The sequence below is a fragment of the Macaca nemestrina genome, chromosome 9 (assembly GCF_043159975.1).
Source record: "Macaca nemestrina isolate mMacNem1 chromosome 9, mMacNem.hap1, whole genome shotgun sequence".
NCBI classification, from domain to species: domain Eukaryota; kingdom Metazoa; phylum Chordata; class Mammalia; order Primates; family Cercopithecidae; genus Macaca; species Macaca nemestrina.
Genome location: NC_092133.1, coordinates 130565654 through 130579064, shown reverse-complemented (window position 1 = coordinate 130579064; position 13411 = coordinate 130565654). Strand labels below are relative to the sequence as shown.

Sequence of the window (13411 nt, the reverse complement as noted above, 5' to 3'; positions counted from 1 at the left end):
AACAATAATAATACAAATTCGCCTGGCATCGTGGCGCAACCCTGTAGTCCCAGCTACTTGGGAGGCTGAGGTAGGAGGATCTCTTGAGTCCAAGAGTGAGCCGAGATCGCACCACTACTGCACTCCAGCCTGGGTGACAGAGAGAGTCCCTGTTTCAAAAAAAAACCCCACAAAAGCAAAACTCTAGAAATTCCTTTTAAGGATCTCTTTTCTATCCGGTAACTGCAGGCAGTTGACATAGAATTGCATTGTTTCTTTAGCTTAATTGGTTACTTTCGGAATGTCACTCTCATCAGTCAACATGTTGTCTTTTCTTTCTCTCTGTTTCTCTCTTTTGGAGCGCACTGGCCTTCACGGCTCACTGTAACCTTGGAGTCCTGGCCTTGGCCTCCAGAAGAGCTGGGACAAATAGGCAAGGCGTGTGCCCCCGCGCCAGTCCTCACCCTCTGTCCTTCCCTAAATAGTGTCTTTATATAACTCGGTGGCAAGGCCGTAGTCCAGCAGGGAGGCCGTCCTGGGCAACGCCTGCCTGGCCAGCTCCTGCCCGGGAGGGCACCGTCCTGTACCCTCCCGTGGGAGCCGGGTCACCGCCTGCCTGGGCCCCTTCCAGGCAACCCTGCGCGCCTGTGCACCATGCGCCTGTGACTGGACATCTCTGGGTGTCTGGACAGCCACAGGAGTCACACGCAGCCGGTGAAACGACATCTCCACAAAACAAGGAGCAGAGGCCCCCAGGGATCCCGGAGAGCAGCGCGACGCGGCAAGTGCCCCGAGCCCAGGGCGGCCGCGCGTGTCCTCGAGGGACGCAGCCTCCTCCCCGCTCCCCGGCTCCGGGAAGAGACGCGACTCAGGCGGGGACCCGGCGCGGAGCGAGGAGGCGCCGGGGCTGGGATGCGCGCGACGCCGAGGCCTCCACTCGGACCCGGGCCACCACTCAGGCTGCGGCGCCGGCGCCCGGTCCAGCCCGACACCCGCGCAGCTCAAAGGATACGACGGCCCCGGCCGAGGGGCGGCCGAGGTGGCCCAGTACGATCTGCAGGCGGGCGGCGGCGCGGGGCTGCTCCATGGCGGCGGCGCGGGGACCCCCCCGACTCAAGGTCTCGGCCCCATTTAGCTCCGCGGGCGGCTCCGCCTCCAGGCGCGGTCCGGGGCAAGACGCGGGCGGGATTAGGGGCGGCGCCATCTCGCGGGCCGGGCTGCTGGGGCGCCCTAGTCCGCTAGGGTCCGCGCGCCGGGCAACCGCGCGGAGCTGACGTGCTCCCCACACCATGATCCTTTCGTCCTTTCTTTTCTTTCTTTCTTTTTAAAAAGAGACAAGATTTTGCTCTGTCGCCCAGGCTGGTATGCAGTGCCCGATCATAGCTCACTGCAGCTTTGAACTCTTGGGCTAATTATAATTTTTTGTAGAGATGGGGTCTCCCTACGTTGCCCAGGTGGGTCTCAAACTCCTCCCCGCCTCCCGCCTCGACCTCCCAAAGTGCTGGGACTACAGGCGTGAGTCATCGCCCCTGCCCCGCACCCTGTTTCTATTCCATCACCAGGACCCTCCCTGCCTCCCGGAGGCTCGGGGACCCAGTGACCCGGCCGAGGTCACCCCGTGACAAGTGGCTGGGCCAGGACCTCACTCACGCTCCTAACGTCATGGCTTCCATCTATTTCACCCCACGTGACTGCTCCTTCCATTGACAGCTGAAAGAATAAAATCTTCGATTTAAACAAAAAGTTTGCCAGGCACGGTGGCTCGCGCCTGTAATCCCAGCACTTTGGGAGGCCAAGGCGGGCGGATCACAGGGTCAGGAGTTCAAGACCAGCCTGGCCAACTTAGTGAAACCCTGTCTCTACTAAAGATACAAAAATTAGCTGGGTGTTGTGGCGCACGCCTGTAATCCCAGCTGCTGGGGAGGCTGAAGCAAGAGAATCGCTTGCAACCGGGAGGTGGAGAATGCAGTAAGCCAAGATCGCACCACTGCATTCCAGCCTAGGACGGGGCAAGACTCCGCCTCTAAAACAAACAAACAAACAAACAAACAGGTTTTTAACCAGATGCGGTGGCTCACGCCCGTAACCCCAACACTTTGGGAGGCCGAGGCGGGAGGATCGCTTGAGCACAGGATTGCTAGAGATCAAGACCAACCTAGGTAACATAGTGAGAACACCTGATCTACAAAAAATTAGCCAGGCCTGGTGGCAGGCACCCGTAGTCCCAGCTACTCGGGAGGCTGAGGCAGGAGAATGGTGTGAACCCGGGAGGCGGAGCTTGCAGTGAGCCGAGATCCAGCCATTGCACTCCAGCCTGGGTGACAGAGCAAGACTCAGTCTCAAAAAAAAAAAAAGAAAAAAAAAAAAATTCCAGACATTGTTGAGGAAGCATTGCAAAACTTTCTGTTAGCTGTTGCATGTAGCCCCCAGTCACCTTCCCCACGCTTGCTCGATCTATCACGACCTTTTCATGTAGACCCCTTAGAGTTATAAGCCCTTCAAAGGGCCAAAAATTTCTTTGTCAGGGAGCTTGGTTTTTTGAGACTCAAGTCTGCCGAAGCTCCCAGCCTAATAAAGCCTCTTCCTTCTTTAACCCCGTGTCTGAGGAGTTTTGTCTATGGCACGTCCTGTGACAGGAGGATCACCTGAGCCCAGGAGTTTGAGGTTGCAGTGAGCCCAGATCGTACCTCTGCACTCCAGCCTGGCCAACAGAGTGAGGCCCTGTCCAAAAAACACAAAAACAAAAAACAAACAAAACTCCAAAACAGCAACAATGAAGTTTTGAAAATAAAAATAAAAAAATAAAAATGCTAAGATTCATCCCTAAAAGTCATATATGCCATTCAAAAGGGGTATTTCATTTAGTGGGACTCCAGCCCATAATATTATAAACAGTTCAGTAGGTCATTTAAAAAAAAAATGAATAAAATAAATGACCTCCAGAAAAGTCTGATGCAGACAGCCCAGTAGGGTGTAAATTTCTTAGAGAACTGGAGCACCTCTTTGTAAGATTTCTTTTCTATTCCGTAACTATGGATATTGACATAGCATTGCACTGTTTTACTGTCTCATTTTCTCACTGATTTTTTTTTTTCTTTTTTAGCTTAAGAGTTACTTCCAGAACGTCGCAGCACACGTTATCACTGCTTGCATGAGATGTTTATAGAATTTGGTGACAATGCCGCAGTCCAGGAGGGAGGCCCGCAGCCAGCATCACCAGCCCCTTCCCGTTTGCGCAGGCGGGGAGGAAAACGGCAGCGCCAGGGCTTCCCCTGGTCCCTCCCGCTTTCTCCAGGATTCCGCCCACCCCAGGGTCTCAGGCCAACAGAAGGACCCGGGAGGCCTCAGCAGCTCCGGACCTCATCTGCCCCACTTCGGCATCCCGCGCGGGAATGTGACCATGTAGGAGTGACCCGCAGCTCTCAAGGACCCAGCGGTTTGTCACGGTTTGAACGGAAGCGCGGGGCCTGGGGCGGGTGCAGGTGCAGGGTCCGCCTCTTTCTGCCGGTGGGAACCCTCATTTCCGGGTGGGTACCGGCGAGGCGGCGTCTCCTTACTGCCCTCGCTTGGTGAGATGTGGGTACTGCTGCCAGGAGAAAAAAAAAATGACGATGTGAATTCAGTTCATCACCCTTTCCTTGTTTATTAAAGGTTGGGGACCCTGGCCAGGCGCGGTGGCTCACGCCTGTAATCCCAGCACTTTGGGAGGCCGAAGCGGGCAGATCACGAGGTCACGAGATCAAGACCATCCTGGTTAACACGGTGAAGCCCCGTCTCTACTAAAAATACAAAAAACTATCCGGGCGAGGTGGCGGGCTGATTTTTTGTTTTTGGTAGAGATGGGGTTTCACCGTGTTGGCCAGGCTGGCCTCGAACTCCTGACCTCACGTGATCTGCCCGCCTCGGCCTCCCAAAGTGCTGGGATTACAGGCGTGAGTCACTGCGCCCCGCCTAAGACCTGATTTTTTGATGACTTCATAGCATTCTAGACTGTAGATTTTCCTGTACTCATTGAACCAACGCCCTATTACTATATGTAAGTTTATGTTTTCTTTTCCTTTCTTTTTTGCTTACAGTTGTAAATAATTTGATGAATATGCTGATTTTCATTGTTGGGTAGTCCCATGGGTATTTCCTTAGGATAAATTATTTGACATAGAGTTGCTAGTCAAAGGCTATCAAACATTTTAATATTGCCAAACAAGTCTCAAAATGCTGTTATCAATGAGCGTTGATAATAAAACCTGAGGCCTTACCCTTTTTATTTTTTTTATTTTTTCGAGACCAAGTTTTGCTCTTGTTGCCCAGGCTGGAGTGCAATGGTGCGATATCAGCTCACTGCAACCTCCGCCTCCCGGATCCAAACGATTCTTCTGCCTCAGCCTCCTAAGTAGCTGGGATTACAAGCATATGCCACCATGCCTGGCTAATTTTGTATTTTTAGTAGAGACAGGGTTGCTCCATGTTGGTCAGGCTGGTCTCGAACTCCCAACCTCAAGTGATCCACCGGCCTCGGCCTCCCAAAGTGCTAGGATTACAGGCGTGAGCCACTGCACCTGGCTGCTTTACGTTTATTTATTTATTTATTTATTTATTTATTTTTTGAGACGGAGTCTTGCTCTGTCACCCAGGCTGGAGTGCAGTGGCGTGAACTCAGCTCACTGCAACCTCCACCTCCCGGGTTCACACCATTCTCCTGCCTCAGCCTCCCAAGTAGCTGGGACTACAGGCGCCCGCCACCACGCCCGGCTAGTTTTTTTGTATTTTTTAGTAGAGATGGGGTTTCACCTTGTTAGCCAGGATGGTCTCGATCTCCTGACCTTATGATCCACCTGCCTCGGCCTCCCAAAGTGCTGGGATTACAGGCATGAGCCACTGCTCCTGGCTGCCTTACCCTTTTAAAATCCTTGCCAATTAGGGTAGGCAAAAAATAAAATGACTTCATATTGTTTAAATTTGCCTATCTAGTGAGACTGAACAAGTTTTGAGCTCTACACTGGTCATTTGCAAATTTGTGAATTGCCTGTTGATTTCTATCTTAGGGTAGGTTAAGCTATGCTGTAGTAATAAGTAAACCCTGAAATGTTAATGCCTCAACCAAATGAAAGTTTACTTCTCAGTGATTCTTCAGCAACGATTGAGAGATCCACAAGTCCATTTTGTGATGCTGCCACCTTAGTCCTGCATCCTCTGAGGGTGTCAATGGAAGGCAGTCACAGAAGGTCCGGACAGAATTCAAGAGACTACAGCAAGGCAGTGCCCAACCCCCTTAAAACTGGGACTCCAGTGAAAGGGTAAAATAATGAGACTCTGGAAGCCGGTGACTCAGAGAGAAATACTACAGAGCAGGGGTCCCCAACTCCCAGGCCGGAGACCCTTACCAGTCTGTGCCCTGTGAGGAACTGGGCCACACAGGATGGGGTGAGCAAGCATTCCCCCCTGAGCTCTGCCTCCTGTCAGATCAGCAGCGGCATTAGATTCTCATAGGAGCAAGAGCCCTGTTGTGAACTGCGCATGTGAGGGATCTAGGTTGTCTGCTCCTTATGAGAATCTAATGCCTGATGATCCATCACTGTCTCCCATCGCTGCCAGATGGGACCGTCTAGTGGCAGGAAAACAAGCTCAGGGCTCCCACTGATTCTACATTATGGTGGGTTGTAGTTGTTCCATTACATATTACAATGTAATCATAGTAGAAATAAAGTACAAAATAAATGTAATGTGCTTGAATCATACTGAAACCTTCCCCGGGCACCGTGCCCCAGTCCGTGGAAAAATTGCCTTCCACAAAACTAGTCCCTTGTGCCAAAAAGCCTGGGGACCACTCCTGTAGAGGAAAACACTTAGGAGATGAATCATGTACAGAATTTCTCTGCTGTTGTACAATGCAAGTATTTGGGATAGGATGTTCTCTAAAACATTAGTCAAAAACTGCTACGTGATCCTTGCACTATAGAAAAGTCAATTCCAGCTGGGCATGGTGACTCACGCCTGTAATCCCAACACTTTGGGAGGCCGAGGTGGGCAGATCACCTGAGGTCAGGAGGTCGAGACCAGCTTGACCAACATGGAGAAGCCCTGTCTCTACTAAAGCTACAAAATTAGCCAGGCGTGGTGGCTCATGCCTGTAATCCCAGCTACTCCAGAGGCTGAGACACGAGAATCGCTTGAACCCGGGAGGCAGAGGTTGCAGTGAGCTGAGATCGCACCACTGCACTACAGCCTGGTTAACAAGAGCAAAACCGCATCTCAAAAAAAAAAAAAAAAAAAAAAGAAAAGAAAAAAAAAAAAAAGAAAGAAAGAAAAGTTGATTCCAGCCGGGCACGGTATCTCATGCCTGTAAAACCCACTTTGGGAGGTCGAGGGGGGCAAATCACCTGAGGCCAGGAGTTTCAGACCAGCCTGGCCAACATGGTGAAACCCCATCTCTACTAAAAATACAAAGATTAGCGGGGTGTGGTGGCGGGTACCTGTAATCCCAGCTACTGGGGAGGGAGGCTGAGGCAGGAGAATCTCTTGAACTCGGGAGGCAGAGGTTGCAGTGAGCCGAGATCGTGCCACTGCACTCCGGCTTGGGTGACAAGAGCAAGACTCGGACTCAAAAAAAAAAAAAAAAAAAAGAAAAGTCGATTCTGCCACAGCCTGTCTAGTGGCCCATATTTGCTTTGTGCACAAAGCTTGGTAGCTAGTGGTGAGCTGACCTTCCGCCCTGCTGGCCCCGGCTTGGTATGGCTGTGTAAGCAATTCTTGTTCACTGGTTTTAAAAATACCATGTTTGAGGCAACAGCTTTGTTTCTTGGCTGCAAAAATCTCTCCCCTGGTGAAGCAGCTACCCCGTGGGTACACGGCCTTGTGGTGGGAAGAATAATGGTCCTCCCCAAAGATGTTCATGCCCTAAGCTCTGGAATCTGTGGCTGTTATCTTACCTGGCAAAAGGGATTTTCCAAATGTGATTAACGTTGAGGACTTTGATAGGGGGATTACCATGTATTTTCTGGGTGAGCCCACTGCAATCATGAGTCCTGAAAATGGGGAAACATTTCCTGGATGTAGTAAGAAACAGATATGCCAGCCAGGTGCGGTGGCTCATGCCTGCAATCCCGGCACTTTGGGAAGCTGAGTGACCCCCATCACTTGAGGTCAGGAGTTCGAGATCAGCCTGGCCAACATGGTGAAACCCTGTTTCTACTAAAAATACAAAAATTAGCCTGGCATGATGGGAGGTGCCTGTAATCCCAGCTACTCAGGAGGCTGAGGCAGGAGAATCACTTGAACCTGGGAGGCGGATGTTGTAGTGAGCCGAGATCACACCATTGCACTCCAGCCTGGGTGACAGAGTGAGACTCCGCCTAAAAAAAAAAAAAAAAAAAAGAATTAAGCAACATATAGGACTGGATACCGGGTAATGGTCAACGTTAACATTTTATAGGCCCTTATAATTTTCTTTTTTTTTTTTTGAGACAGAGTCTTGCTCTGTTGCCCAGGCTGGAGTGCAGTGGTGCGATCTCGGCTCACTGCAAGCTCCGCCTCCTGGGTTCACGCCATTCTCCTGCCCCAGCCTCCTGAGTAGCTGGGATTACAGGTGCATGCCACCATACCCGGATAATTTTTGTATTTTTAGTAGAGACAGGGTTTCACCATGTTGGTCAAGTTGGTCTCGAACTCCTGATCCCGTGATCTGCCCACCTCGGCCTCCCAAAGTGTTGGGATTACAGGCTTAAACCACTGCACCTGGCCAGACCCTTATAATTTTCTAGGGACCTATGCTTGTTCTAAAAATATAATAGTAGAAAACACACTGGCTTTTCTGCAATCAGATCACTAATAGAGTGAGTGAGTTTTCTGTTTCGTTTCTTTTTTTTTTTTTTTTTTTTTTGAGATGGAGTTTCGCTCTTGTTGCCCAGGCTGGAGTGCAATGGCACAATCTCGGCTCACCACGAGCTCCGCCTCCCAGGTTCAAGCAATTCTCCTGCCTCAGGCTCCCGAGTAGCTGGGATTACAGTCATGTACCACCATGCCCGGCTAATTTTGTATTTTTTTCATTAGGGACAGGGTTTCTCCATGTTGAGGCTGGTCTCGAACTCCTGAGCTCGGCCTCCCAAAGTGCTGGGATTACAGGCTTGAGCCACCGCGCCCGGCCTTTTCTGTTTCTTTCTTTTTTCTTTTCTTTTTTTTTTTTTTTTTTTTTTTTTTTTTTTTTTTTTTTTTTTTTTTTTTTTTTTTTTTTTGAGACGGAGTCTCGCTCTGTCGCCCAGGCTGGAGTGCAGTGGCCGGATCTCAGCTCACTGCAAGCTCCGCCTCCCGGGTTCCCGCCATTCTCCTGCCTCAGCCTCCGGAGTAGCTGGGACTACAGGCGCCCGCCACCTCGCCCGGCTAGTTTTTCGTATTTTTTAGTAGAGACGGGGTCTCACTGTGTTAGCCAGGATGGTCTCGATCTCCTGACCTCGTGATCTGCCTGTCTCGGCCTCCCAAAGTGCTGGGATTACAGGCTTGAGCCACCGCGCCCGGCTTTCTGTTTCTTTCTATGAAGCTTTGATAGGCTTCATTACATGCAGTTTCTCCTAAGCATAAAACGCCCTCTGAAGGCAACAGGACTTAGGACAAAAACCACGGAAAGCATCAACTGTGTGTTCAGGGCTGGACGCCATATTTAAGGACTGTGAAACATAGGGAACCCTACAGCATCATCCTTACCCCGAATTCACAGACAAACCAAAGCATTTGGCATTGGCAGCAGGCTTGGATTCCAGGCAATTCCAGAACCTGTCTAGATGCCTATAGGAGCACCCTGTCTCACCTACTGTTTACTAAATGAAGACCTTGTGTGATCCATCCACTCCCGTCCTCATTCAAGACAGAGATTTAAGCATAGATAAGAGGATATTCCCATGCTTCACTTTTAACAGGACATTGGTGATTTTCATTGTGCCCCTTGGCATATTTCATGACTATGATTCATATGTGGATTCTTAATGAGAAAAATTTACAAATTACTGTTCAAAGTAAATTATGATGTCTATGCAACCACTACCTAAGCTAGAGGGAAAGGGTGGGCTGGGTGTGGAAGTGAGCAACTCAAGGGTATATACACACACACAAATATACACAAAAACACACACGCAGACACGACAGGTATCTGAAGCGTTGGTGTCTCCGCTTGCTCTGTGACCTAAAAATAAAGTGCAGCACAGTATAGCTATTCTGGCCTCTATACAATTAAAACTAAGATTGAGAACTAGATATAACTCTTTTAAAGGGAATGCTAAATTCAGACTGAAAATGACTGGCTCATTCATCTATAAACAGAACAATTTAAAACACATTTATTCATTATAAAGCATGCAGAACTTGGAAGACTATAATCTACTATTTTTAAAGACTGAGCCAAAAGTACATATTGCTTATACAATATTGCAATTTTTCTTGGACTGAAACACAATAAATACCTCAACACAGCCTGTGCAAATAAGCAGCTTCAATATTCCTTCACAGATTATTCCTAGTTCCTGAATGACTGACTCCACCATGATCCAGTTGCCTCAGGTTGTATTCACTAATTCTATGCATTCTAACAGATTGTATTTTTGGATGCAACTATACTATAGGATTTACAGAAAACAAATCAGTATACCAAGATAAATACATTTCAGTGCGAAGTTTTAAAGTGCTACCAGAGGGGCCGGGCGTGGTGGCTGATGCCTGTAATCCCAGCACTTTGGGAGGCCGAGGCAGGCAGATCCCGAGGTCAGATCCAGACCATCCTGGCTAACACAGTGAAACCCGTGTTAGTGAAACTCTACTAAAAAATATAAAAAATTAGCCGGGTGTGGTGGCAGGTGCCTGTAGTCTCAGCTACTCAGGAGGCTGAGGCAGGAGAACAGCGTGAACCCGGGAGGTGGAGATTGTTGTGAGCCGAGTTTGCGCTACTGCACTCCGGCATGGGCGACAGAGTAAGACTCCATCTCGAAATAAATAAAATAAAATAAAATAAAAAATAAAATAAAATAAAAGGACTACCAGAAAGTCAAATCAACTACTTACTGTCCACCGACTTTTTAAATTTTATTTTTTGTAGAGACGAGGTCTCACTATATTGCTTAGGCTGGTCTCGAACTCCTGTGCTCAAGTGATCCTCCTGTCTCAGCAAAGTGCTAGGATTATAGACAGGAGCCACCGTGTCTGGCCTGTCCACTGACTTTTAAAATGTTCTACATAGATTTTGCCAAGAACTCCAATATTCAATGACAATCATTTGAGTCTTCATGGAGCTTTCAAAATACAGGTTTTTCTGCTTCTTTGCTGCGCCATAGCTCAGATGTGGGAAGTAAACAGAATGGTCAAGATTTGGCCAGAATGGTTAAGAGAATGGTTGAGGAAAAAATTCCTGCAAAATATGTTGCAAAAGGCTGGGCATGCTGTCTCACACCTGTAACCCCAGCACTTTGGGAGGCCGAGGCGGGCGGATCGTTTGAACTCAGTTCGAGACCAACATGCCAAAACCCTGTCTCTACTAAAAATACAAAAATTAGCCAGGTGTGGTGGTGGGCGCCTGTAATCCCAGCTACTCAGGAGGCTGAGGCCGGAGAATCACTGGAACTTGGGAGGCAGAGGTTGCAGTGAGCTGAGATCATGCCACTGCACTACAGCCTGGCTGACAGAGTGAGACTCCGCCTCATAAAAACACAACAAAACCAGGTCCTCTTACTTTCCCTGCCTCCCTCTGCAACATTCCTTTGACATCAGTGGTTCCCAAACTTTTTTGGCCATAGCCACATAGGGTCCTTATGTAAGACATTCCCAAAGTCCCACACCCCAGAAATTCTGATTCTGTGAGTCTGAAAAACCAGGGGCAAGAATGTCACCTTCTAACACCCCGGGTGATTCTAACACAGGTGGATCTGGGCCACTATGCAATACTGGTTTTTGTTTGTTGAGACTGAGTTTCAAAGAGCTTGTTTTTGAGACTGAGTCTTTGTCGCCCAAGCTGGAGCACAGTGGTGATTGCAGGTTGCTCACTGTAACCTCTGTCTCCCAGGTTCAAGCGGTTCTTGTGCCTCAGCCTCCCCAGTAGCTGGGAATACAGGTGCGCGCCACCAAACCCAGCTAATTTTTGTATTTTTAGTAGAGACAGGGTTTCACCATGTTGGCCAGGCTGGTCTTCTCTGGACCTCTGGTCATCTGCCCACCTTGGCCTTCCAAAGTGCTGAGATTACACGTGTGAGCCACCATGCCCAGCCAACACTGCTTTAAAGACAAATTCGTCCTCTGGGGATCATAAGACTTACACGGATCTCTAAGTACCCAACATTTTCTCTTTATACATAGCAATCTTCAAAGATTATTTCCAGAAGTACATACTCCACTTAGCTCCCTCCTGTCAATAGGCCTGCCACTGAGGAAAACACCAGCTCTCAGGGCAAAGGGCACAGGCTACACTGAAGTTCAGATTTAGTCGTTATTAAAAAAAGAAAAAGCTCAACAGTACGTTGATCTTACTCAGAGGTTTCCAACACATTTTATTTTGCAGACCACTGGTTTGCAGCTTTTGAGGACCAACATCTGTATATCAATTCCTATAAAATGTCCCATCAATTTCAGTTCCGTAGCAGGCTCTTCCGAACTGCACACCATGCTTATGGTTGGAGGTCCAGTTACACATGCATAAAGGCTGCCCTGCCCGCTGGTTCCCGGAGGTCGCGTCCGAGTTAAAGCCTCTTCCAAGAGCTTGATCTTCCCAGGGGTCATTTCCTTTGGCAAAAAGTCAGTTTACATGTGCGGCTTTGATGCCTGTGAGCAGGAAGCACCAGAAACATGCAGGATGTGCTGCTTTTTCTCTCATGAAGGTGGGCACTTGAGGATCCAGTGCCCTTGTGCTTAATGACAGGAATCCCTCCTCATTGCTCAGTAGGTTAAAATATAAGGAAGCCTCCACTTTACGACACACAGATAACACCTTTTTAGATTGCCTATTTATTCTAGAACTACAAAATTTAATTCAAGAAAATATAGGTCCCATGAAAGACTTAAAAGTTTTATAAAACTAAAATCTAGTTTTTCCCGATAAATTGTACTTTAGGCAAAACCCTCCCAATGCTTCTAAAATAATACTAAAAGGGGCATCTGATTATACAAGAGCAATTTAAAAAATTAAATATTTATTTGAATAACAAGTTTAAGTTCGAGCTGCAATGTTGGCAATGCAGGTTTTTAACACAGATCACAAAAAGCGTGCACAAAAAAGTACTGGCGCAAAGGACAAAATAATGCTAAGAATTAGGCTAAACAGCTGCTGATTTTAAGAAAACAAAAGGCCTGAAATCACTATACAAAATATAAAATGTATTAAACACTACCATCCACAGAACAGTCTTTATTATTGATTATATTTAAAAATTATTTGCGTAATTATATATTGAATTGTAAATGAGTATTATACATGAACCTCCATTCGGAAGGCAATTCCTTGTAGCACTATAGAACATCTAATTACATTGCAAAAAGTATTCTTTTTTTGCTATCGATAAAACAGTTAATGATATTACTGTAAATATCAGGAAGGCTACAAAAAAAGAAATAAGATTTCTTTTTTGTCTTCAAAGGGTTTTCCATGCAGTGAAGAAGCACTTGCCGTGTTGAAATGAATGCACTACCGGAGAATGTTCTGGGTCCAAGATGCTCTTGAGAGACAAGACTAGGCTTTTCAAATCAAACACTCAGAGGAATCATGCAACCCTCCTATGACTGGGATATGACTGGGATACCGTCATGTGCAACTTACCAATGCTGGCTCTCCAGAAAACCATTTAAGACGCTTAAAAAAAAAAATCAGACTTATATGATAAATATACATAAAATGAAGACACCAACTGCTATTTGACATGACTACTGGTAATGACTGTGCTATGTGAAAGCACCTTTAAAAAGAGCCTATGCGGCAAGAGATAAGTGTCTAAAGATTCAAAATGAATCAACAGTATTGGATAACAATATAATTCTCAACTCAGAAGCTGCCTCAAGATTAGGTGCATCTTCAGTTAATGTAACAGGAAAAAAAGGCAATGGATTTTATTTTATTAATTGTATCCACTTACAAACAGACCTAAGGTCACCCCGATGTGTAGACACAATGAGATTTTTGTTGTTTATAGTCTTTAATTGAAGTGATAAGGGAAATAGATCTATTTAAAATCAAAACCAAACAGCTATTTCTGTCTAGATTAAGAGGTGGCCCCAGGTGTGGGATTCACATTTTGAGTGGCCACTTGTGGTGCGACCTCGATGATCCGGGGTTTGTCTATGATTCTGGCTGTGCGGTTGCCCTTCTCTACAATCCCAATAATCCATGCTTGGTGGCCTTCACCATATTTGGGGGACTTTATCTCTGCACAGAACCGAGCTGCTTGCTCACGTGGTAAACAGATCAGAAGGCCGC

General features: G+C 47.5%; 2 protein-coding genes and 1 long non-coding RNA gene across 5 annotated transcripts in view; 1 reads left to right on the top strand and 2 right to left on the bottom strand.

Moving 5' to 3' along the window:
- The window catches only part of LOC105490624 (phytanoyl-CoA 2-hydroxylase), a 23533-nt gene extending 22412 nt beyond the window's left edge, over positions 1-1121 (bottom strand). The window contains exon 1 of the mRNA XM_071070476.1: positions 992-1121. Within this exon, the coding sequence (XP_070926577.1) occupies positions 992-1066 (75 nt within the window). The 5' untranslated portion in view covers positions 1067-1121. The remainder of the gene's footprint in view (positions 1-991) is intronic.
- LOC139356416 (uncharacterized) lies at positions 1013-13182 on the top strand. The gene is made up of 3 exons (XR_011608260.1): positions 1013-1097; positions 3083-3415; positions 12579-13182. It is a non-coding gene; the product is annotated as an uncharacterized lncRNA (long non-coding RNA).
- LOC105490623 (selenophosphate synthetase 1) overlaps positions 11466-13411 on the bottom strand; it is a 30453-nt gene continuing 28507 nt past the window's right edge. For all 3 annotated transcript variants that reach the window (XM_071070478.1, XM_071070479.1, XM_011756436.3), the window contains one exon: positions 11466-13411. In XM_071070478.1, the coding sequence (XP_070926579.1) occupies positions 13197-13411 (215 nt within the window). In that variant the 3' untranslated portion in view covers positions 11466-13196.